Here is a 21,704-nt window from a genome sequence, read left to right on the forward strand (position 1 = left end):
ATACTCACTACATTTCCTCTTACCTCCTTCACCCATTTATGTTTCTTCATAGCATTTTCCTCTTTTATTACACCAAATAAAATAAATTTACTCATTTATTTTGTTGCTACTGTTACACCCCACCCACCCACACATACACACACCCTAGGATATAAATTCCTTGAGGGCAGGTGCTTTGCCTGTTTTGTTCACTCTCTGTCCCTAGTGCCTGGTTGTCAAACAAATGAGTAGTTAGTTGGCTACATTAAGGGATTAGACTGCTGGCCTTAGGACCCAGAGTTCCCATATTAGTCACACTTGGGTAGGGAGGGAGCTCAATCTGCCAGAGAAATAAAAGATAGCAGCTACCCCTTCATACTGCCCAGAAATCAGATCCACTGAACCTACTGCTACCAAAGGGAAGACTTGGCCATGAAACACACACACCCATGTAGGCTCTGAACTCTGCACAAATGATGAGAAACTGTTGCCACCCACCCACTGTGACATGCTGCCCCACCTATCCTATGTCAATAGCAGAGTTATGACACCTAGGAAGGTTCTGAGATTCTATTGGATTGTTCCAGCGGGGAAAGGTTAGATTCTTCAGAAGCTAACTGACTAGGGCAGAATCAGGAAGACCATACACATCAGAAGGGAAGTAGAGTTTGTCAAAGAAATGGAGGAAAAGAGGAAACTAAGGGGCAAGACAAGCCAAATTATTTACCGTTGCTTGGTTTTTCTGAGCCCTATTTAATACTAAAGATCTTAATATCTGGAGATTCTTGCAGAGGCCAGACTAGAGAGCAAAGAGATTACTTTTCAGAGCAGTTATGCGCCTGCATCTATGTCCATGGGGCCCTAAGGAAAGCCGCTGGGCCTAGAGCAAAAAGGGGCTTAGGAACAATTGATAACCTGTGTTGATTCTTATTGCCGTGTATAAATTTCCAAAGGGTTTTGTGTTGGTGAACCATCTCTGAATAGATCTGCTAGCAGGGCATCTATTGAACTTTCAGCATTATCCCTGTATCCCCACTGTATCCTGACTGAACCATAATCAGATCATGGACAGAAAAATCAGGAGGCTGGGTTTTGTCGTGGCCAAAATGTGGGAATTGGAGGGAGGAAATCAGTTAATTTTGTTCCCATCTTTTGGGGCTCTGGGCTAGTTACTCTGTGTTTCATAAATGGACCCATTCCCCCAATTCATTAGATACATCTCTGCTGGTATTTTAGGGAATCTACAATGGAAGAACACAATGAAGATCAGCTAGATTATGAGTAAGTAATCACGTTTATGCAAAGCGACATTCAAAGACCAAGGTATGAAGTAGGTCTGCTATCATCTTCTAGTTTTCTCTTCTCCTTCTACCCCTATCTGTCCATCCCCCACTGCACTCCACACCAAGCACTCCATGCCCTCCTGAAGTTATAGCTATTGTAAATCCCCCATGCAAGCCAGCCCTTCCAAGGTAGGACTCTCTTTTCTAAAATCATCCTTCATTCCTACTCAAAAAAAGTCCCTCTGCCTCACTACCTTATTCCCAGTTAATCATCTCAAAGACAAAACAATTAATTAATTGACACACAAGAAAAAGAAAAGTTTTTTGAGAGCTTCCCATGAGTCTTTTCTAAAATACTCTAGCATTACCATTATTTCATTCAAATTTACTTCAAAAAAGATGTTTGCATTCTTGAAAGTGGATGCCTAGATCTATCTGGGGGTGCTCAATGGACTGACTCCCATGGTAGATTCTCAAGCTTTGCAGCAGGCAATGGAGGAGAAGTTTTGAGATGGTAGAAGGAGGGAAAGACTGAAGCCCTACCTGCTGGTGGCAACGTCTGTGGCTGTGCTAAAACCAGGCCCAACCGTGAGTGATGTGCCAGCTGCCTGGATAAAAGTACTCGATAAAAGTGTACTGGATGGGCAGATTTTCTGAGCAATTTGTCTGAGAAACCATTCTCTCCAATGCAAGAGGCTACTTAGAGAAGTAAATCTTCTCCTGGAGCCAGAACAGAGGTGCACTATTATATTGAGCACTTTGGACGAGAAAGCCTGGGAAAGACCTCCCTTGCTGACCAAGTTGAGAACTATTAAAACAAACTGTAGAGCACGATTAAGAAATATAGTTTCCTAAGATTGAAAATGAAAAGGTGTGCTCTCAGAAACAGCTAGGTTAATGAATTACACGTCTTCTAGACATCTCCTTTGGCCCAAAGATTATTGATCTTAAGAAAACTGACTCTTGTTCATTTGGGGGGCTGAGTCTATAGGTCAGAGAAAGTGGAAATCTTAAGACTGGCCCAGTCAAAGAGGAACATTGACAGTTTGAACATGGACCTTGAAAGGGATATGCAGAGAATAGATGAAGCAAATCAGGAACTTCTTCTCAAAATCCATGAGAAAGAAGATAAGATTCAGAGGTGAGTCTTGGTGTTTTATGAGGGAAGTTCGCAATTCAAAGGTTAGGGTAGAAAAGAGACAAAATTGAATTTTCCTCCTTGCTCTAGAGACTTACATCTCATACAACAAAAGGTTCTGCATTCTTTGGCATTTCTCTGTGGCTCAAACCCTGAAATATCACAAGTTTCAAAGAGATTCCTAAAAGACCGGGTGATATTTGCCTGAGTTAAAAGAACATTGGGGTGTTTGACTTGGGAATCAGGGAACTCTTACTTTTCCTGCCTTTAAAGTGATTCTTATTCTAAGGATCCGGGAAAGAAGGGACTCCAACTTGAGATTCGTGTTTATTGTCATTGAAGTACCCTTAAAATCGACATGTGTGTTGTATCAGTTCTGAAATTGCCAGTTCCTCAAAGTGTGTGCTTGTGTCACCCAGGCTGGAAAGTGAGATCACTCAGACCAGAGATTTGGCGGAAGATGAGGAGTGGGAGAAGGAGATCTGCACCACAATGGAAAGGGAAAGAGCCTTGCAGGAGCTGGAAGAAGAAACAGTCAGACTTGTAAGCAAGAAGCTGGGAAGAGCCATTTGATAGGTTTATTCCTCATCCTGTCTGTCATCAGCTGTCAGATAAGCTCCCCTCTTTACATACAAAGACCAGTCAACTCGGAAGTCATGGTAGAATGTGTCCACACACGGCAGGGGATGTGTGGAGGGCAGGTTTTCCTTGGTAATATGTAACACTAGGAAGCCCTACAAGTGGCATCTCTATCTCTGGTAAGTTGGTGTGTGTATATTGAGATCAAACCACAGGTCCTCTACTTGACATTATGCAGTAAGGTAGAGTTACCACAGGAAAATATCATTGGAGTGAAATGGAGAACAACCAACTGGATGTAGATGACGGTGCTGTGCACACGCACACATACTCTGCTTCTTTCTCTCAACAGGAAAGGAAGAACGAGACTCTGATCCACAGTATAACAGAACTTCAAAGAAAGGTGGGATGGGGCTGTTGTGTTCCCAGCATCCCCACAGCAGCCCCAGTCATCAAGAGGCAAGGGAGGGAAAATGATCTAGAGGGACCCCTCCATCAGAAAGGCCTGTTCTGGGGGTGGGCAGTACTGCTCCACTCTCTTGAGGCTGAGCCTCATGCCTAAATGCCCTGGAGTTTCCCTGCAAGCTCAGGAGAGAGGAGTGGGTGGGGTATTCAGTGATCCCATGGATTCTTCATTCTAGCGCAAGAAAATGGATGCCAACACCCTCTGTTGAAGTGATTGACTGGGGCCTTTGTGATGAGAGGTTAATTTTCCTTTCAGCAGAGACTTAAAAATACTTAATTCTCAAGGATTCCCTTTTCCTTGTCCAGCCATTCCCTCTACCTCAACTCCTGCTCAGAATACAGTGGGCTTCCCATGATTACCCTAGTCTCTGACCCATGCCTGCAGCCCTGAGCAACCCAGCATGGATTAGGGGTCCAGGGAAGTACTCCTGCCTTGAGCGGACTCCAGCTTTGGTGGCCAAGAATAATGAGAAGAAGGAGGTAGAATGTTTCCGAGGGCACCGAGTACCCCCCAAGGGACCATCTGCTGGCAGCTTTTATCAAGGCCAATTTACTGGCCTGCACACACCGGAGAATGTTGCTGTCTTCTTTATTTTGTATTTGATGTATGTTTTATTTGAAATGTATTCTATTTTATTTGAAACCGTAGCTTACAAAGAAATCACATAAGGCAACCAAGTGTGAACAAGACAATCTAAACGGAACCCCAGAAGAGTTAAAGGTAAACGAAAAAGTAATTTTGAGTGGGTTTGGGCCAGGTGACCAGGAAACAAGCCTTCAAGTAGAAACAACTGTCAAAGTTGAGATAAATTCTTTGTAGTTTTAGCCCATGTTAGGCTTAAGCCTAGGCTACTGAGTACTGAATTCTCCTCTGCCCTTAGTAAGGAATTTCCCTCTGAAGCCACATATTTTGTTCTCACTTCCATCAGCAAGAGCAGAACACAAATGCACAAATGCATATATAACATTGGAGGCAGTTGAAGTTCCTAGTTTAAATCTCAGCCCCAGCACTTAGTATGAAGTTGGGCAATTTAATCAGTCCCTCCCAGCCTCAGTTTGAAAACTGAATGAAACTGTGTATATAAAATACTCTCCTTTTTTTGGAGGGCTAAAACCTTGAAAAGCTACATAATTTTAAAGCCATTATTTAAAAGCCTGGCTGAGGCATATGCATGAATTCTTAGAGGCAGAGCTAGGATTTGTAAATCTACTGTGTGCTAGGCTATTTACACACCCTGTCATTGATTCCAATCCAGAAAAGGATTTATTCAATTGGTCACTCAAGTATTTAGTGACCTCTAGCTGCTAAGCACATCATACAGTGCTTAGCATCTCTCTATTTGTGTTCCAGAGCTAATAATCGGGGCACAACTACAACCATCTGATCAAACACGCAAGAAGAATTAGAGACTTACTTACTTTATTCAGAGATCAGATAAAATTTCTACTTGATACTTTCTGGAGAATTACGTCTTTGCCTTGTCCTTATCTAATTTCTCTTTAGCTTCTTAAGCCCACCCTTAAGCCCATACTGTGTGTATCAAGCCTCTGAAGATAGGGACACACTGAAAATAGAAATAGAAAATGAAAGGATAGACAATTACTCCTCTATCTTCTGTTGGTCAAATTAGTGTTGATGCACCCCACCCCCCGCCCCCCAAAAAAACGGAAGTCCAAAGCCACCAAGTGAGCTTGCTTTGCCATGCTCATCCAGGAAACTTATCTGGAAAGAAAGAAATCTGGAGCCTGCATGTACATCAGGAAAAACTGGAGCTCAGATGAGAAAGGATTATGAAGCCCCTTGACTATCCTTGCCATATAACTGCAGCAGTCAGCAGATTGATTTTCTTCCTTCTTCTGCCCAGAACAAGTTTTCCTGACAGTAAGCCTGCCAGAATCCAGTGGTGACACTTTAAGTCTGGCTGTGCTGGCTATGTCAGGCAAGCCGAGCTGATAGACTCTAGAGAGTTCCAGGAGTTGTCAGAACAATGGCTATTATTTTCCTGGCGGCATTCAGCCCAACCCTAAAGAGTTCTAGAAAATTACTAACCCTTTGAATCACTCCCTTTTGCTCACATGTTTTGTAGAATTCTCAGGTGGTATTTCCAATTGTGTGAAATATACAGCATCACTTTTGCTTCTGTTCCTCTTACACACTGGTGATCAGTTCAGCAGTTTAAGAGGATGCCTGCTGCAACTTCTTGTGACTCAGACCATTGTCTTGGAAATACAGCCCTTAGCACATTTGGCTGTCTGGCCCTGGAGGTAACTGACTGGAGGGGAAAGGAACTGTTGAAAGAGTCCAGATGTGAAATAATGGTACCTAGATGAAAGTGGGAACAATAGAGCTGAAAAGGAAGGAAAGAGAGATGCAGTCACGTCTGCCCTACCTACAGAATATATCCCAAATGCATCCATTACTCTCTATCTACTACTACTATTACCACTCCCTTTTGTGAGCCACCATAACCCTTCACCTGGATGCTGAAGTAGCCTCCTAACTAGTCTTCCTCCTTCTACTCTTACTTCTAAACAGTCTACTTTCCACACATAGAAAAGATTCTTCTTTAAAAACACAAATCAGATTGTGTCTTTACTACTTCAGGCTCTTTCCTGGCTTCTCACTGTAATTAGAATAAAGAACCAAACTCCTTCTAGAAGCTATAAGGCCCTACATAATCTGGTTGGCCCTTGCTGTAACCTCTGCATGGAACTTACCTCTCCCAGATCTCCATTTCACTAATATTTATCATTTAGATTTCAGCTCAAGTATCATCTAATCAGAGAGGCCTTCACCAACCACCTGTAATAGCTCTCACGCCATCACTCACTCTCATCACATTACTGTTTTTATTTACTTCATAGGACCTATCATTGTCATGTTGACTTATTGGCTATGTCCCCCAACTAGAATATCAGCTCCGTGAGGCAGAGAGCCTATTAATCCCATTCAGCATTGTATGCTCAGTATTCCCCCCACCCTCTCCCAGTCACTCTAGCTTAGTGGCTGATATAGAATAGGATTTCATCAAATATTTAAGGAAGGAAAAGAGGGAAGACAGAATACAGAGAAACGATTGAGCAATGAATATATAAAAGGAGAAGGAAGAGAAGTTTTTCAAGATTGACGTTTTTTCTAAGAGAAGTAGCTAAGGAAGAAGGAAGCTATGAATTTAAGTTTGAGGTAAAAGTAGCACTGATAAATGCTAAGAGCTCAAGAGTGCAGAAGAGCAGGTTCACCAGGCAGCTGCAAAGGACGCTGGATGGTTTGACTCCCCTCCATCAAAAAGACATCTGAAATCAGGCCTGATGCACTTCAACTGCCTGTGAGATAACCTTTGAGACAGCATTACAGAATGGAATCCTGTTTTCACCTTGCTGAGTTACGGGTCTCCTTCCCATTCTATAGGTTAAGTTACAACAGCTGGAAGCTTCCTGTGCAGACCAAGAGAAGGAGCTGGCCAAGGTAAGGACAGTAATTTCAATGTTACTTCTCCCAAAGGAAGGGAAACTTAATCCTCAGTCAGATGATCTAATACCTTCCTCAGGTGATCAGGTTATAATAAAGTCCCAGATCCAGACCATTAGGGGCTGAGGAGGGGATGAAGAAAATGAAGATGAATACAGTCCTCTAGATTACCTTTTCTTTAACAGTTCTTACAGGATACATTCCAAAATCTATATTTTTCACAAATTAGTACCTATTCTTCTCCCAACTGTCTCCAAATAATTCCCATTGGGACTGCAAAATAGACCTTGTTTATCCTCAAAAAAGGAAATGAGTTCCTATGTACAGCGAAAACATATTTAGAACAATTAGTAAACCACATCTAGGGTCTGGGACTTAGGAGTAAACAAATATACTCTTGTTCCTATAGCAATTTACTGAGAGAAACTTAAGACTGAATTTTGGCTTCCCAGGTAATGGAAGACTATGCATTGGTGGCCCAGCTCTGTGAAGATCAGGCCCTTTGCATAAAGGTACAGCTTCTAAGTAAAGGGATAGCAAAGTGTTTGTCAAGGTACAGGGTGAAATGGAACCAGGCTTTTCAAAGAATACTGTCTGGAGCAATTTTAACTCTTCAGGGCGGCACTATAAAGGGACTTTAAGGTTCTCAGCACTCCACCACCAATGTCATTCTATTTCTGCCCTGGTCTCCTAACCTCTGTGCTTCTAAATTAATAATGAGTACTTTTCCTATTTATAATCCCAATTGCCCCAGGGACTTGCCCAGTGGTGAGAGATCAGGAGTAGTGGTGGGTGGGGTCTAGGAAAGGAAACAAAGTGGCAGTGAGAATACCAAACATTGATGTTACTGTGTAATAGTGTGTGCTTATTATGATTAGAAAAAGCATAAAGCTTCTAATTAGTAACTGTGGTTTCTTTTATTCCTCTTTAAAGAAGTACCAGGAGACTTTGAGGAAAATAGAAGAAGAACTAGAGACTCGGTTCCTTGAGAGAGAAGTGTGAGCTTTGGCAAACGAAGGAACATCCTGGTTTTGGTGGTAACTCCATCTCAGCCTGGGCCAGAGCAAACGTTTCCCTGACCAATTCCTATTTGGAATTGAGTGAGCCCCAACACCACATATCTTTCGCCTCTGTTAGCCATCTGGTTGACCCCCACTAACCCACACAACTTTAAAATACAGGTCCTTCCTCCATCCTTCTTAAAAGATCACAGAAACACATCTCCCCTCACGTTTATCACGTTGTCAATTATTTGGGTTTATATTAAGGGCAGGAACATGTGCTTTAGAAAGGGTTAGTGATCAGGCATCTTGATAAGGAGGGCATTCCTTATATTTCATAGAAGAGGCCTTGAAACTAATTACTATCCTCATTTCCCCCAAATATACAGAAACTCAATCATATGGGATAGGGATGAAACTACTCTCTAGACACACACTAAGGCTGTCGTATTATAAAACTCAAACTGTATACTACAGTAAAGTATGAACATTAAAAATTAGAAATGGTAAGTAATAGATAAGCCGTCTCCACAAAAAATGCTCCTAGAGTTTGTCAAAAGAGTTGAAATGGTGAGAAACCAAGACCAAAAACCTCACTTCCATTTCTTGACCCTCTTTAGAAGTTAAATCTCAATTCAGTTAAGAAGTATTTCTATTTACTAAATATTTTGGAACCTTGGGATCAAGAGAAAGAGACCCAAACTGCATATAGCCTCTAAACAGGCCAGGTACACACTGTGGCCTGGGCAGAGGACTTGGAGGTTCTCACCACCAAAGGACACAAAGTCTCCCAGGATCCTTCCTGAACATTAAGTATGGCTTGACTGCTAAGCTAAGATTCTAGAACAAGGCTGCCCAATAGAAGTTTCTGTGCTATCCAATAGATAACCACTAGCCACCTACTGACTATGTGAAATATGGCTAATGTGACTGAGAAACTGATTTTTTTAGATTTTAATTAATATAAATGTAAATAGCTACATGTAGCCACTGGCTACAATAGTGAACAGCATAGCTTTAGAATATAAAACTGTTTTTAAATAACCATCATGTAGTATGAATATGTGAGTGTGCTTTATTCAATCCCTATCTTGGTTCTTTTCTCCCTAGATCAAAAGTCTTGAGCATGAACTCTGCAAGAAAAGAGTGTAACAGCCAAAATAATAAGGTAAGTGCTCCACTCGATCTTCAGTTTCTCTCAGTGTCGTTGCGTTTCAAAGGGGTTTCCAAAACACTATCAGCCACCAAACATATACCGGTCTTCCCATGTGAATGTTCCAAAAACAGTACCAGATTAATTTCAACCCTAAACAAATAAAGACGATGCTAAGGAACAACTGTCTTCCCTCTCTTACAGTCATGCAAATGACGTGTTCTCAAAGAAACCAGCCTAAGATCTAAGAGAGTTCAGAATGTTAGCAACAAGGAACATTAACTGAGGATCCGCTCTATGGAGAGGAGGCCAACACATGACACATAGACTACTCCTCCCATTCCCACAATCACAGTTCTCTTTCCTGATGATCCCAACACGGTCCCGAATCTTTCACAACACAGAGCACCAGGGCATCTCTCACCATCTAATCAGAGTTGGCCTGCGAGTTAAAACATAGGAAGTCACTGTTTCTTTATGATACAGCTTCAGTGTCTGTTCACATTTAACATCCTGATGTCACCAGCACATATGCAAAGGAAACAGAATTGGATATAGAGCACCAGACCTCTTGGCCTGCTTGGTGTCTGTGGCAGCAAGTACACAGGGCTAAAAGATAAACTTTTGTTGGACTTTAATTTTTTAATTTATATTAGCTTTAGAGCCAAGGTTGACATTCACCAGAAAGTTTATGTCGTTGAGATATATAGTATTTATAATCTCAGAAAAGAGAAGTTATCTCTTCCTTAAAAGCAAATACCAACAATCGACCATTGTCCTTGGGGTCATTCAGATGTTTGGATATATGTTAGACCATGTCCACAGTGACCATGGTTTGCATTGTCCAAACAAGTTCTTCTGGCCCCAAGCTTACATATTCCACTTAGCAAACAAAACTCCTGACATTAAGTGGACTCCACCTCTCTACAACAGAGCTTGGCATGCTCCCTGATGTGTCACACCATCCATTCCCAGCGACTCATCAAAATATTCCTTCTGAGTACCTATCAGAGAAACAACAGAGCCGTCTTCATCAAGATTGTTATAGTCTGATGATGGTTCAATGACCTGTGATGTTTAAGCAATCTTTATAGAGAGGCTGCCTGAGCAACTGGCCAGCTGGCATGCCCCTTAATCTCACTCAAGCTATAGCATAAAATTTGTAACCCAAAAAGTTTCTTTCTAATTCCAATTCTGTGAGCCTCATTTCCACAATTTTAAAATGTGATCATAATTCCTATTCCTTTTTATCTCACAAGGAAGTTAAAAGAAAAATAAAATAACTGAGAAAATACTTTGGAACAGAGATGCTACAGAAATCCAGGATATATCCTTATCTTTACATTTTTATAGCTTTTAAAATTTATCTCTTAGAATATGTTTGTGTGGTTTTCATAGCCTGTAAACTTCTCTAAGGGTCACTGGCTAAGCAGAAGTTAAAGGTGTAGTTAAGAGAGCCCAAAATGTGGATTCAGAGGATCCAGGTTCAAGGCCTGGCCCTACCACTTACTAGCTGTATGACCTTGGGCAACATACTTTAGCTTTCTATGCCTTCATTTATTCCTGTCAGTATACAAAAAGGTAAAAAAAATTATGTTTTTGTATTTATGTATATATGTGTCTTTGAAAATTTCATCTGCTTATGCATACAAAAAACATTTGTAAGATATTATCTAAATATAACATTTAACTAATGGCTCACTGAATATTATTTAACAGTGATGATAGCTTCCAGAAATTGCTTATTTATCAACCTCCTTTCTTCCTCTCCCAGGATAATTCTCTCCAAAAGAAGGGAACATGCTTCTGTAAAAGGTAAGTAAATATCTTTGAGTAAACTTCCGAGGAAACTGGGAGTTCTCCTTAGCCATCCTGGAAGACAGCAAAGTCTAGACGAGGAGGACCTTGTACACACACACAAACACACACACACACACACACAGAGTCAACAAACTAGTGTCGTCAATGACATTTCTCAGTTCTAATGTTATGACTTCCTTGTCTAAAGGCAATTACTAATCTCAACTTTCCAATATTAGAAGCCGATGGCCTAGTGGTAATCAGAAATAGGAATCCTATCATCTAAAAGAGATGTGGCAAATCTCATACTTACTCCCTTCACCCTTAACAATTTGAGTTAGCTTGATGTATCTGGTTTCCCAGCAGCATCAGTAGATTAGAAATGGGGAGATCCCTTGTGGTTCATAGCTTGATGATTAGGTTTTCACGCTATTGTGTGAGATGTGCCTCCCTCAAATCTTGTTACAATGTCAGCACTTTACTCCTTTGATGTGAAAAAAGAAATTGTAATAGGGAGAGAACTTCTAAATGCAAGTATACCACTGCCTAACAGCAGATAAAAGAAAGAGAAAATGATTGTGAAAAAGAGATAGCACCTAACAGTATCCAGTACATGATAATTGCTCAAAAATACTTGTTAAACTGAATAAGAACTCAAGATTCAAACAACTGAGTGGATATTAGTCCTGAGAGAATCACTGTGATAGCAAAGTAAAATTGGTATTCAAGAAGTCCCCGCATTTTCAAGAAAAGGTCAAATTGTGTTCAATATAATCTGTGTAAGAAGACATAGAGAAACATATATTCAAAGTGGTATGAAATATGATTTAGAAAGAGTTCCATCAAAATGGTTAACATAAAATTATTGCTGCTTAAAGGTCAGCTCCAACTGTCTGGAAAATTTGCTTAAAGGGGATACCCCTTCATATCAGATAAGTGAAGTATTACATATTTCAATATCCCTAAATACAATATTCTCAGAACAACTAGCAGAATTTTCCCTAGAACTCCTAGGCTGCCTTCGCCGGTACTTTAACACCAGTGCCTGGCATGGAATTGCCCATGTGGACTCTCAGGATAAGAATGTCTGCCTCAAGGAGAGTTGGTATCCTGAAGAGAACCTGACGACATCCTGCATGTCTAGCTCGTCACATCAAACTACAGATGTCTTTCCTCTTATTCTGTTCCAACATCCTGTGGGACTGGTATATTGGGCACTGACTCAAGACATAAGAAAGCTAGGTTATCCCTAGGATTTTCCCTGGGAATATCATTCTAGAGATGTCGTTCCAGAACCTTCTCACGAATATTGTATCCAGCTTTAGGGAGAGTGATAGAAAGAAGTTTGTAAAGGTCTTCTGATTCTAATTATGACTGAGATGCTGTACTAAAATAGATCCTGGCTCTTGTCACCAAGATCAACTCTAGACGAAAATTTAAGAAAAGTTGTGGGGAAGGGGCTATTTTTGACTGGTGAGTAGAAGTGGGTAGTGAATTTGTCCTGGGGCAGGAGAGCCCAGCACAACTGGATAAGAGTAATATAGCAAAGGAAGCAGTGCAGGTTTGCTCGTGCAAATCGTATTAAAACCACAAGGGCAAAATAATTCATCAGTTAAAGAAGAAATCAAGACAATATAGGGAGGGGCTGGCCCAGTGGCATAGCGGTTAAGTAAGTGCGCATGCTCCGCTTCAGTGGCCCGAGCGTTTGCAGGTTCGGATCCCGGGTGTGCACCGATGCACCACTTGTCAAGCCATGCTGTGGCGGCATCCCATATAAAGTAGAGGAAGATGGGCACGGATGTTAGCCCAGGGCCAATCTTCCTCAGCAAAGAGAGGAGGATTGGCATCGGATGTTAGCTCAGGGCCGATTTTCCTAACAAAAAAAAAAAAAAGACCAAATAGGGAAATTTATAGAAATTTATTAGGAAATATTCAAAGTAACATGAATGAAAGAAGAGAAATACCATGATTATGGATAGATAGCCTTAACATCATAAATATATCAATGGTCTCTAAATGATTTAAAAAATCAATTTAATTCCAATCAAACTCCCCAAAAGATTTTTCATGGAATTGAATAAAATGATACTAAAATACACTGTATATGGAAGAGTAAAGATAATTTTAAAGAAAAGCAAGAAAGGAGGGACATGCTTTTGCAGATATCAGGACTTACTCTGACGCTACAGTAATCATGACAGTGTGGTATTGTCACAGGAACAAGAAAATCCATCAGTGGAATAGAAGAGCTCAGAAAGAGTGCACATATAGAACTTTGACATGTAACAGCGATTATGTGTTGGAGGGAAAGGAAGAATTGTTCAATAAATATGGTGGGGGGAAAATGGTTACCCAGATGAGAGGAAAAATGAGATTGGATCACTACTATAGAGTATATACAAAAAGCAAGTCCAAATGTGTTAAGGACTTAAATGCCAAAAAAAAAAAGTCTTTAAAACTCAGCATTATTTATCTACTGCTGCATAACATATTACCCCAAAACTCAGTGGCTTCAAACAACAAACATTTATAATCTCACCGTTTCTGTGGGTAGGGATCCGTGAGCTGCTTAGCTGGGTGGTCCCAGCTCAGGATCTATTATGAGGCTGCGGTTAAGATGTTGGCCAAAGTTACAGTCATTAGAAGGCTTGTCTGAGCACAGAGGGTCTACTTCCAAGGTAGCTTACTCACACATCTGGCAACTCACACATCTGGCAAGTTTTGCTGGTTGTGGCAGGAGGTCTCCTTTCCTCATCACATGGACTCTCCACAGGGCTGCTTATGTGTCCTCGCCACATGACAGCTGGCTTCCTCCTGAGAGTAAGGAGGAAGCTGCAATGCCTTTAGCATGTATCTAGGAAGTCACACACTGTCACTTCCATGATATTCTATTCTTTAGAAACAAGTCATTAAGTCCAGTCCACACTCCAAGGGAGGGGACTCTCTTGAAGGGAAGAGTATCAAAGAATTAGTGGACATTTTTTGTGTGTGTGTGAGGAAGATTGGCCATGAGCTAACATCTGTGCCCATCTTCCTCTATTTTGTATATGGGATGCTGCCACAGCATGGCTTGATGAGCAGTGCGTAGGTCTGCGCCCGGGATCTGAACCTGTAAACCCTGGGCCCCCAAAGTGGAGCGCATGAACTTAACCATTATGCCACCAGCCAGCCTCATGGTGAACATTTTTTTTCTTTTTTTGGTGAGGAAGGTCAGCCCGGAGCTAACATCCATGCCAATCCTCCTCTTTTTGCCCAGGAAGACTGGCCCTGAGCTAACATCTATTGCCAATCCTCCTCCTTTTTTTCCCTTTTGCTCCCCAAAGCCCCAGTAGATAGTTGTTTGTCATAGTTGCACATCCTTCTAGTTGCTGTATGTGGGATGCCACCTCAGCATGGCCGGAGAAGCGGTGCGTTGGTGCGCGCCCGGGATCCGAACCCAGGCTGCCAGTAGTGGAGCGTGTGCTCTTAACTGCTAAGCCACGGGGCCAGTCCAATGAACATATTTTTAAACAAGCATAAATGCTTAATAGAAAATAGGAGTATCTTTTAGGCCTTTGGGTAGGGAATGATTTTTTAAACAATGCAAAAAGCATTGATTCTAATTAAAGAAAATGTTGATAAACTAGGCTTTATTAAAATTAATAACTTTTGTTCTTTAATACCTTAGAGTGAGTGAAAGTTATAAAGTAGAGGGAAGATATTCAAACTACACACCATGGAAAAGCATTAATATCAAGAACATATAAATAACTCCTACAAATTAATAAGAAAAGCCCAACCCACCTAGTAGATAAAAGGGCGAAAGGAAATATATGAGACCAATAAACCTACAAACAAATGTTCAGCATCATTGTTCATCAGGGAAATGTCAACCAAAACCATAATAAGATATTACTTTACACTCATTTGGTTGGTGAAATATTAAAAATCTGATGATATCAAGCATTGGAGAGAATGTGGATCCACAGAAACATACACCCTGCTGGTGGGGTATAAACTGGTGCAACCACTTTGGAAAACAATTTTCCAAAACAAAAATAAAAATAAACAAAAAAAAATAAAGGAACAAGATAATTTCAGATAGTGATAAGTGCTAAAAGAAAACACAGTGATGGGAGAGAGAGTAGCTGGGAGGCCAGCATGTGGGAAGGGGCTGCCTTTATAAGGAGTTGTTGGGAAGGGAGACAACAATTAATTGGACATATTTGAATATCAAGAAGGAGCCAGACATGCATTTAGGTATGACTTCTTATCTTGTTCTGGGATTTGTAACCTCCGGTTAACAGTTTCTTGGCTTTCTCTTTTCAGGATTTTTCGATGTCTCCTTTTCACCACCCTATTTTTCATCAGACTGCTGTGCTACGTTTTTTTCCATATAAGTTTTATAAATCCAGATCTCCTTGTCAACATACTGCCCAAGATACTGAACAGGGGCGTCTTGTGGAAGCTAAGATGCTTTCTCTTTCCATCTCTTACTCTTGAGACAGAGGACATCTTACCCCACTGATCCCCAAGAAATATCCTTGAGCAAAAGAAGGCAAGTGGTGTCAGAGTCTGTAGACTAGGAGACAGCGGAACTTGTGGAGAGAAGAGGTTTTCTTCAGTTTTTCCCTTGAGGTTTGCCTCCTTGATTACCTTCCCTCCCCATGTTGTCCTTCCAAGATTGACCTTGCGCAGTAAAGAGCTCTGTCAATAGATTTCTGTGGCTATATGGATAATCTAAAAAGTACCAGATAGTAAACAAACTAGACTATTTTTGGAATAATGTCATAAATGCTAAGCAAAGTTGGAGTTGATCGATTCTTCTAGTGATTCTTAAAAATCTAAAAGACTGGAGCCCTGCAATGCAGAAGATTGCTCACTACTTATATTAGAACTCTTTGACTGCAAGTGACCTTATCCTAAGCTAATTTACAAATGTACGGCGAAAAAAAAAAGTACTGCATCATGGAACTAAAAATCTGGGGCTTCAGGCATGGCTGGATCCTAAAGCCTCAAAGCAATGTTATCAGGATTTCATCTTTCTCTCTCCTCTCTTTGAATGGGCATTCTCTTTTAGTGGCAAGATGTCCCCCCAACAGCCTAAGTCTCACACTACCAGAGTAGCAATCTTAGCAGAATGAAACAGTCTTTTCCAATAGCTCCAGCAGGAAAATTCAGAGATTCTGACCTAGCTGGGGTCAACTGCCTACCTTGTCCCACAATCAGTGTGGCCAAAGGGATGGGAGTACTCTGGTTGGTCAAGCATGAATGCATGGATCATAAGTCCAACTTCTTGTAAGGGATAGGGGAGGTAAGGGGACAAGAAAGAGATAAGAGAGTCAGCCCCACCTAAACTATATGGAGTGTGTTTCCCGCAGGAAAAAGGGCTGAGTTCCCAAAGAAGGGGAAAGGGATATTGAGCAGGTAAATCACCTACCTAATCGCTAGTTTACACTAAACTTCCAACTTTGGCAATTAAATAAACTTTTAAAGCTGTAGCTCATTTCATGTGTCTTCCTACCAGTAAAAAATTATAAAATAGATTGAAATACTGGAAAACTACTGCAAAGAGCCCCATATAAGTACCATGTAAAGAATTAGGTCTCTAGGGCTAAAGTAAGCAAGGATTCTAAAGTAAATAGCATATGACAGATATAAACTGCTTCACAAACTTAGGATAACCTACGTATGGTCAAATCTCTTATTTTCCAATTAATTGCTGAAGCATCCATATGCCGTGTTAACAAAATATATTCCAATTTCCTCTTGAAGCTTTCCCACCCTCCTAAATCGTCAGAAGCCTTGACAGCTCTGAAGTCCAAGAGCAGGGAGGGGTCATTCTGGCTTCCACACCAGCAGGGAACTAACTTTAAGACTCCTTAGTTCACTGTCATTGCTTCTTGAGGCCACACGATGTCACTATTGAAAACTGGTCCTACACAAGTTGATCAAATAATTTATTGTCCAAACTGAGACACATTTGATAACAGAAAAGGACAGTATTAATAATTATGCCAGGACAAGAGAATCAGACAGGACTGTTTCAGTAAACCAGAAAGTATGGTTACCTGATATGCAGTCCAGGATCCTGTTTACACAGTGTATTTTGCTGAGGCAGCTGGGTCCCATTCTTTAGTGTTAAATTCAGCCAAGGGTACCCCTTGTTTAGGGTTCCAGTGCCAGAACTCAAGGTGTACTTCTCCTTCCATTCACATCCCCAGCCCTCTGCTCCAGGGTCAAGTCCCTAAAGGATCAAGATTGATTCTAGTTTCTGCCACCTCACCCTTGCCTCCCCAGAAAGCCCTTCCACCTGGGAAGTCAGCCTACTCTCAGGAGACCCTCTAGAGGCCAGGAGGTTGGTATGAAGACTCAACCGTCAAAATACAAGGGCCCAATGATCCCCTCTAAAGGAGGCTCCGAGGTGCACACCTTCTCTTCCAGGCATTTTCCACTTTTCTGAAACTTCTGGCCCAAGAGAGAGAAACATTAGTTTTACTGAAAGGCAGTGTTCAAGCTGCAATTCTTTTCTATGGTCAAACCTGGGTTTTCTAATCTGGCATCAACTGGTCTATTTAGCTAACATCTCTATATATCTACTTCAAAATAATTATTGCTCAAAATGATGAGTTCATATTGCTCACGATTTGAGAGCAGAAGGAAGAGGACACTTGTTAAATCCCTAGTACTGTGTAGTGTTGGAGATATAAAGATAAAAAAGACTTCACATCAGTCCTTGGGGAGGTGGGAAGAGAGACAGATACATCAGATGTGTACATGATGAGTCCTATGACAGAAAATAGAGGAGGGAGTGATTCCCCGTGCCTATGTCCAATAGGAGGTGACATCAGATCCACGGATTACGCCAGTCTAAGAGAGAGAATGGCATGGCGAGCACTAAATAAACTGACTGTGTGTCAGCAAAGCCATTCTTTACTGGAAGACGAAAAGCATCTTCTACCCTAGAGGAATATTTTCAGTAGAAGTAACAAAACAGAAGTACCAAAAAATTGAGCAACTTTCTCAATCTGGTAAATTGCCTAGAATGGGTAAATTCTTTCTTAACTCCAGGCTTCAGAGAAAACTAAACCCTTTTCTCCCGGCAATTATTAGAGCAAGGCACAGACACCTGTAGTCTAACAATACAAATAACTCTGAGTTATTTACCCAGCACCCTAAATGGAAATACCCTCCACCATGTCAATAAGGATCTGCATTGCAGGTACCATTTATTCCTGCACTGAATGGCAGTGGGATTTAGTGGAATCGGGCAGTTTCTTCCCACTGGGTGGCCAAGGCTGCATTAAACTGGATTTCATTCTTGGCAGAAGGGAAAGATAAGATGTGGCCACCTCTCATTTACCAGCATCCCATCACATGATAGAGCAAGAAATCCACACCCTCTAACCTCATGAATTTGAGACTCAGAATCATGAAAGAAAAAGTACTTTCCCACGTTGTGGTTTCAGAGTCATTTAGGTTAAGAAAACTTTTTAAATTTTTCTCTTTCATGCATATTTCATTAATCATCACGATATTTTCTCTGCTGTAGCTAAGTGGAATAATGCTAAGAAAACAGTTCAAAAGTTATTGTAGAGAACACAAATCCATAACGCCAGCTTAAAATCCACAGAATTTCTCTTTTTCTTGTTTAAAGTAAAGGTAAATGTTGACCGTATTGTTTGCAGTCATACGCGGAATACAGTAGCTGAGAGTGAGAATTCGGAGCATAGATATCTGCTCAAAGGGTAAAGAGAGCCAGCAAAAAGAAACTGTTCTAGAAGGTAGAGAAAGTCAGCAAAACAGTTTCCACCATGTAACATCATTACCGTAGAAGGAGAGTCTGTAGTATTTTAGATTGTTTTATTAAAAAGAAGAAGGAAGAGGAGGGAAGAGAGGGAGAGAGGGAAAAAAGAAAGGAAGAAATAAAAATATGTTGTTCCCTTGCCTGTGTAAACTTCTGAAAATGAACTGCTGTTTTATATGCCTTTATTTCATCACAGCTTCTTTAAAGTGGTTTAAAATTTTTAATTTTATAATACTAAGAAGCAGGGCGAGGTTCTAAAGGCAAGGTTCAATGCTTAAAATCACTGTTTTAAAAGTTCTTTCTGCTAAGGGGCATAACTAATAAAAGCTCTTCTGTGATTGCAGTGAAAACTGGGAAGGGAGCATTCATATGTAGTGTGGGCTCTGAGCCTGCTTAGAAACAAGTGTCGGGGAGGTAAGCTACTCTTGGCTGGGTTGTCTTGCATCTCCTGCCAAATATTCACAGCTGAGACTGGCCAGAGGTGCCAGCAGCTGGCCTCCCAGTATCTTGATCATTGCAGACAACAGAGCAGCTTGCTTTGGCTCTGGAGCGGTGCACTTCCTCCGGGATTTAACCACAGCTTCACGCTTTCCTCAGGAGCAGTAGAGGGCACTGTTCCATGATGCACGCAGGATCTCCTCAGAAGCTATTTCTTTCTTTCTTCTTTTTTTTTTTTTTTTGTGAGGAAGATCAGCGCTGAGCTAACGTCCATGCCAATCCTCCTCTTTTTGCTGAGGAAGACTGGCCCTGAGCTAACATCTATTGCCAATCCTCCTCCTTTTTTTCCCTTTTTCTCCCCAAAGCCCCAGTAGATAGTTGTATGTCATAGCTGCATATCCTTCTAGTTGCTGTATGTGGAACGCCGCCTCAGCATGGCAGGAGAAGCGGTGTGTCGGTGCACGCCCAGGATCCGAACCCGGGCCGCCAGTAGCAGAGTACACGCACTTAACTGCTAAGCCACAGAGCTGGCCCCCAGAAGCTATTTCTTTACACGGGGAAATGATAATCCTGCTAGATGCAAACCAGAGGGAGGAGGGTTCATGATAATGGCAAACCTGTCCCGTTTGTCACGGGTTCGTAGGCTAGAGCTGGGTATGAACATCAAGAGCATAGACAATATAGTACCCCATCCCAAGGGCTGAGTCACTACCTACAATTATAATCTGCCTAAAATCTTCAGAACATGTGTCCTGAGTGGAAGGATTTCCTTACATAGTCTGTTCTTATCCCTATGCCCACAGTGAAGCAGGACTCACACTTTCATAAATCTCAGAAATAGGTCTCACTCTACAGTGCTACTTATATTAAGTTTTATAAATATATAAATTTAAGATTCATGGAGACAGAGGAAAAGGATGTGCATTGCTCATCACTCTGCAGAAACTGAATCAAATTCTCCCTTGGTCATGTCTATTTTTCCTTTTCAAAGTCCTCTCTCCTCCCGACCCTTTATTCAATCTACCTTCCTCTTCCTCCACACAGCTTTAAAAAAAACTGCTGCCCAGAACCATTCAGCTTTCCCTCTCATTATATTTTCCTCTCAGCAAAATCAAAGTTTAGGAGTTACCTGCCCAGTAACCTGAGTTCGTTCTATCATACACACTAAGATGTCTCAGCAGACCCAGAAAGAGTTTGCCATGAAATTCACCCAGCCCCTTTATAGCAGACATGAAGTTAATGATCATAAATTCCATTTATCGAATACCTGTTATGTGCCAGGCACTTTACTGTTTCACTTGCATTGTTATATTAAATACACACAATCTTCCAAGGTAGATATGATTATGCCCAGTTTACAAATAATGAAGCCAGTTCTGAGAGCAAATAAAACAACCGAAGTTCTGAGTTGAAACATGCAGGACCTGTGCCTGTGTCCGGCTCCAAAGCTTGGCCTGTAAAACCTCTACTGTTTCTGACAGCAGACACGGACCAGATAGCTGGCCAGGGAGAGGTTGGGGAATAGTCCAGGATGGTGGGATGTTCTGTGAAGGGGGAAATCCCAGCCATGGTTGCATTTACAGAGGAATTAGGCACCAGGGAGACTCGCAGACAAATGAGAGATTCATAGAATTGGCAGCGAATTTAAAGATTGCTCCTTCAGGCCCAATGAGGTAGTTTCCCCCAAATCACACAACTAGTTAGTAACAGAACCAGGATGAGAACCTGGCTCTTAAGTCTTTTTTCAGTGGCCCTTCTAGTAAACTAGAATTTTCAACTCTTTAGAGTGGGACAGGAACATAATGGAGATTTTGTTGCAGCTGTTATTTAAAACCAAAATCAACTGTACCCTCCTGTCTTTTAAGATAAAGGCAGATTTCTGACCTCTGGGGAAATAAACCTCCATATTTCTCTCCCTCCTCCTATAGAAACTAACAGGGGAAGGGAAGAGAAGAAAGGGTGACACTTGGAAATACATAAACCTTTTTTTAGCAGAGCACATTAATAAATCTTGAGTTATGCAAAGTGTGAATTGTGGGGGAGTGATAAGCGCTAGAGCTGAAATGTTCTTTATAGTAATAAAATACAAGGAATTTTTGTCACATTTGAGAAGAGAAGAAGCAGGAGAGAAAGCTGAACATGATGAGACACTAAAATCCAAGTTGGTGGAAATGAACAAAGAACTTTCAGAAGACCAGGAAAGCTAATATTCAATTTTAGATTATTTGCTAAGTGGTGCTGCAACATATGCTTCCACACATTTAATCATCACTAAAATCTACCACACTTAGCTGTAGATATTTGCCTGTACAATTTGCCTTTTGTTGACTCTTACAAGTGAATTTTGGGAGAAAAGAAGCAGTTTCGTCTCAAGTTTGAGTCAATGCTGGATCAGAGATAAAGGAATAGCCATAAGTTATAGAATGGAGAAGTAACTAGGAGAAAAGATTTGCAGAAATCCTCAGGAAAAGAACAAAAAGTAGTACATGAATGTGGAGGATGGCAGGAAAGACAATCTTATCTAGTATGTATTAAAGAGTAGGGAGGCTCCTGGTGACATCTAGTCAATAGAAGAATCTTCTACATCTCTTAGTTTTCCTCAAAGAGTCAGAC

General features: G+C 41.2%; 1 protein-coding gene and 1 non-coding gene across 2 annotated transcripts; both read left to right on the forward strand.

Moving 5' to 3' along the window:
* The first annotated feature begins 1,225 nt into the window (after window positions 1–1,225).
* On the forward strand, window positions 1,226–15,374 carry TMCO5A (transmembrane and coiled-coil domains 5A). Its single transcript, XM_058540534.1, has 11 exons — window positions 1,226–1,260; window positions 2,254–2,403; window positions 2,820–2,943; window positions 3,332–3,382; window positions 4,094–4,165; window positions 6,854–6,910; window positions 7,366–7,425; window positions 7,847–7,911; window positions 9,025–9,082; window positions 12,264–12,340; window positions 15,176–15,374. Exons 1-11 carry the CDS (start codon window positions 1,226–1,228, stop codon window positions 15,372–15,374), a joined length of 948 nt encoding a protein of 315 aa, XP_058396517.1.
* LOC131406678 (small nucleolar RNA U13) lies at window positions 11,258–11,359 on the forward strand. The gene has a single exon (XR_009220304.1). It is a non-coding gene; the product is annotated as a small nucleolar RNA U13 (small nucleolar RNA).
* Window positions 15,375–21,704: the final 6,330 nt, after the last annotated feature.

Source organism: Diceros bicornis, chromosome 5, assembly GCF_020826845.1.
Source record: "Diceros bicornis minor isolate mBicDic1 chromosome 5, mDicBic1.mat.cur, whole genome shotgun sequence".
NCBI classification, from domain to species: Eukaryota; Metazoa; Chordata; class Mammalia; order Perissodactyla; family Rhinocerotidae; genus Diceros; species Diceros bicornis.

Excerpts from the sequence above, each read along its gene's own strand:
- TMCO5A (XM_058540534.1), top strand. The coding sequence starts at position 1,226 with ATGGAAGAACACAATGAAGATCAGCTAGATTATGA. Across the intron at positions 7,912-9,024 it reads CGGTTCCTTGAGAGAGAAGT|ATCAAAAGTCTTGAGCATGA; the intron begins GTGAGCTTTGGC and ends TTTTCTCCCTAG. Across the intron at positions 12,341-15,175 it reads GAAGGGGCTATTTTTGACTG|GATTTTTCGATGTCTCCTTT; the intron begins GTGAGTAGAAGT and ends TTCTCTTTTCAG.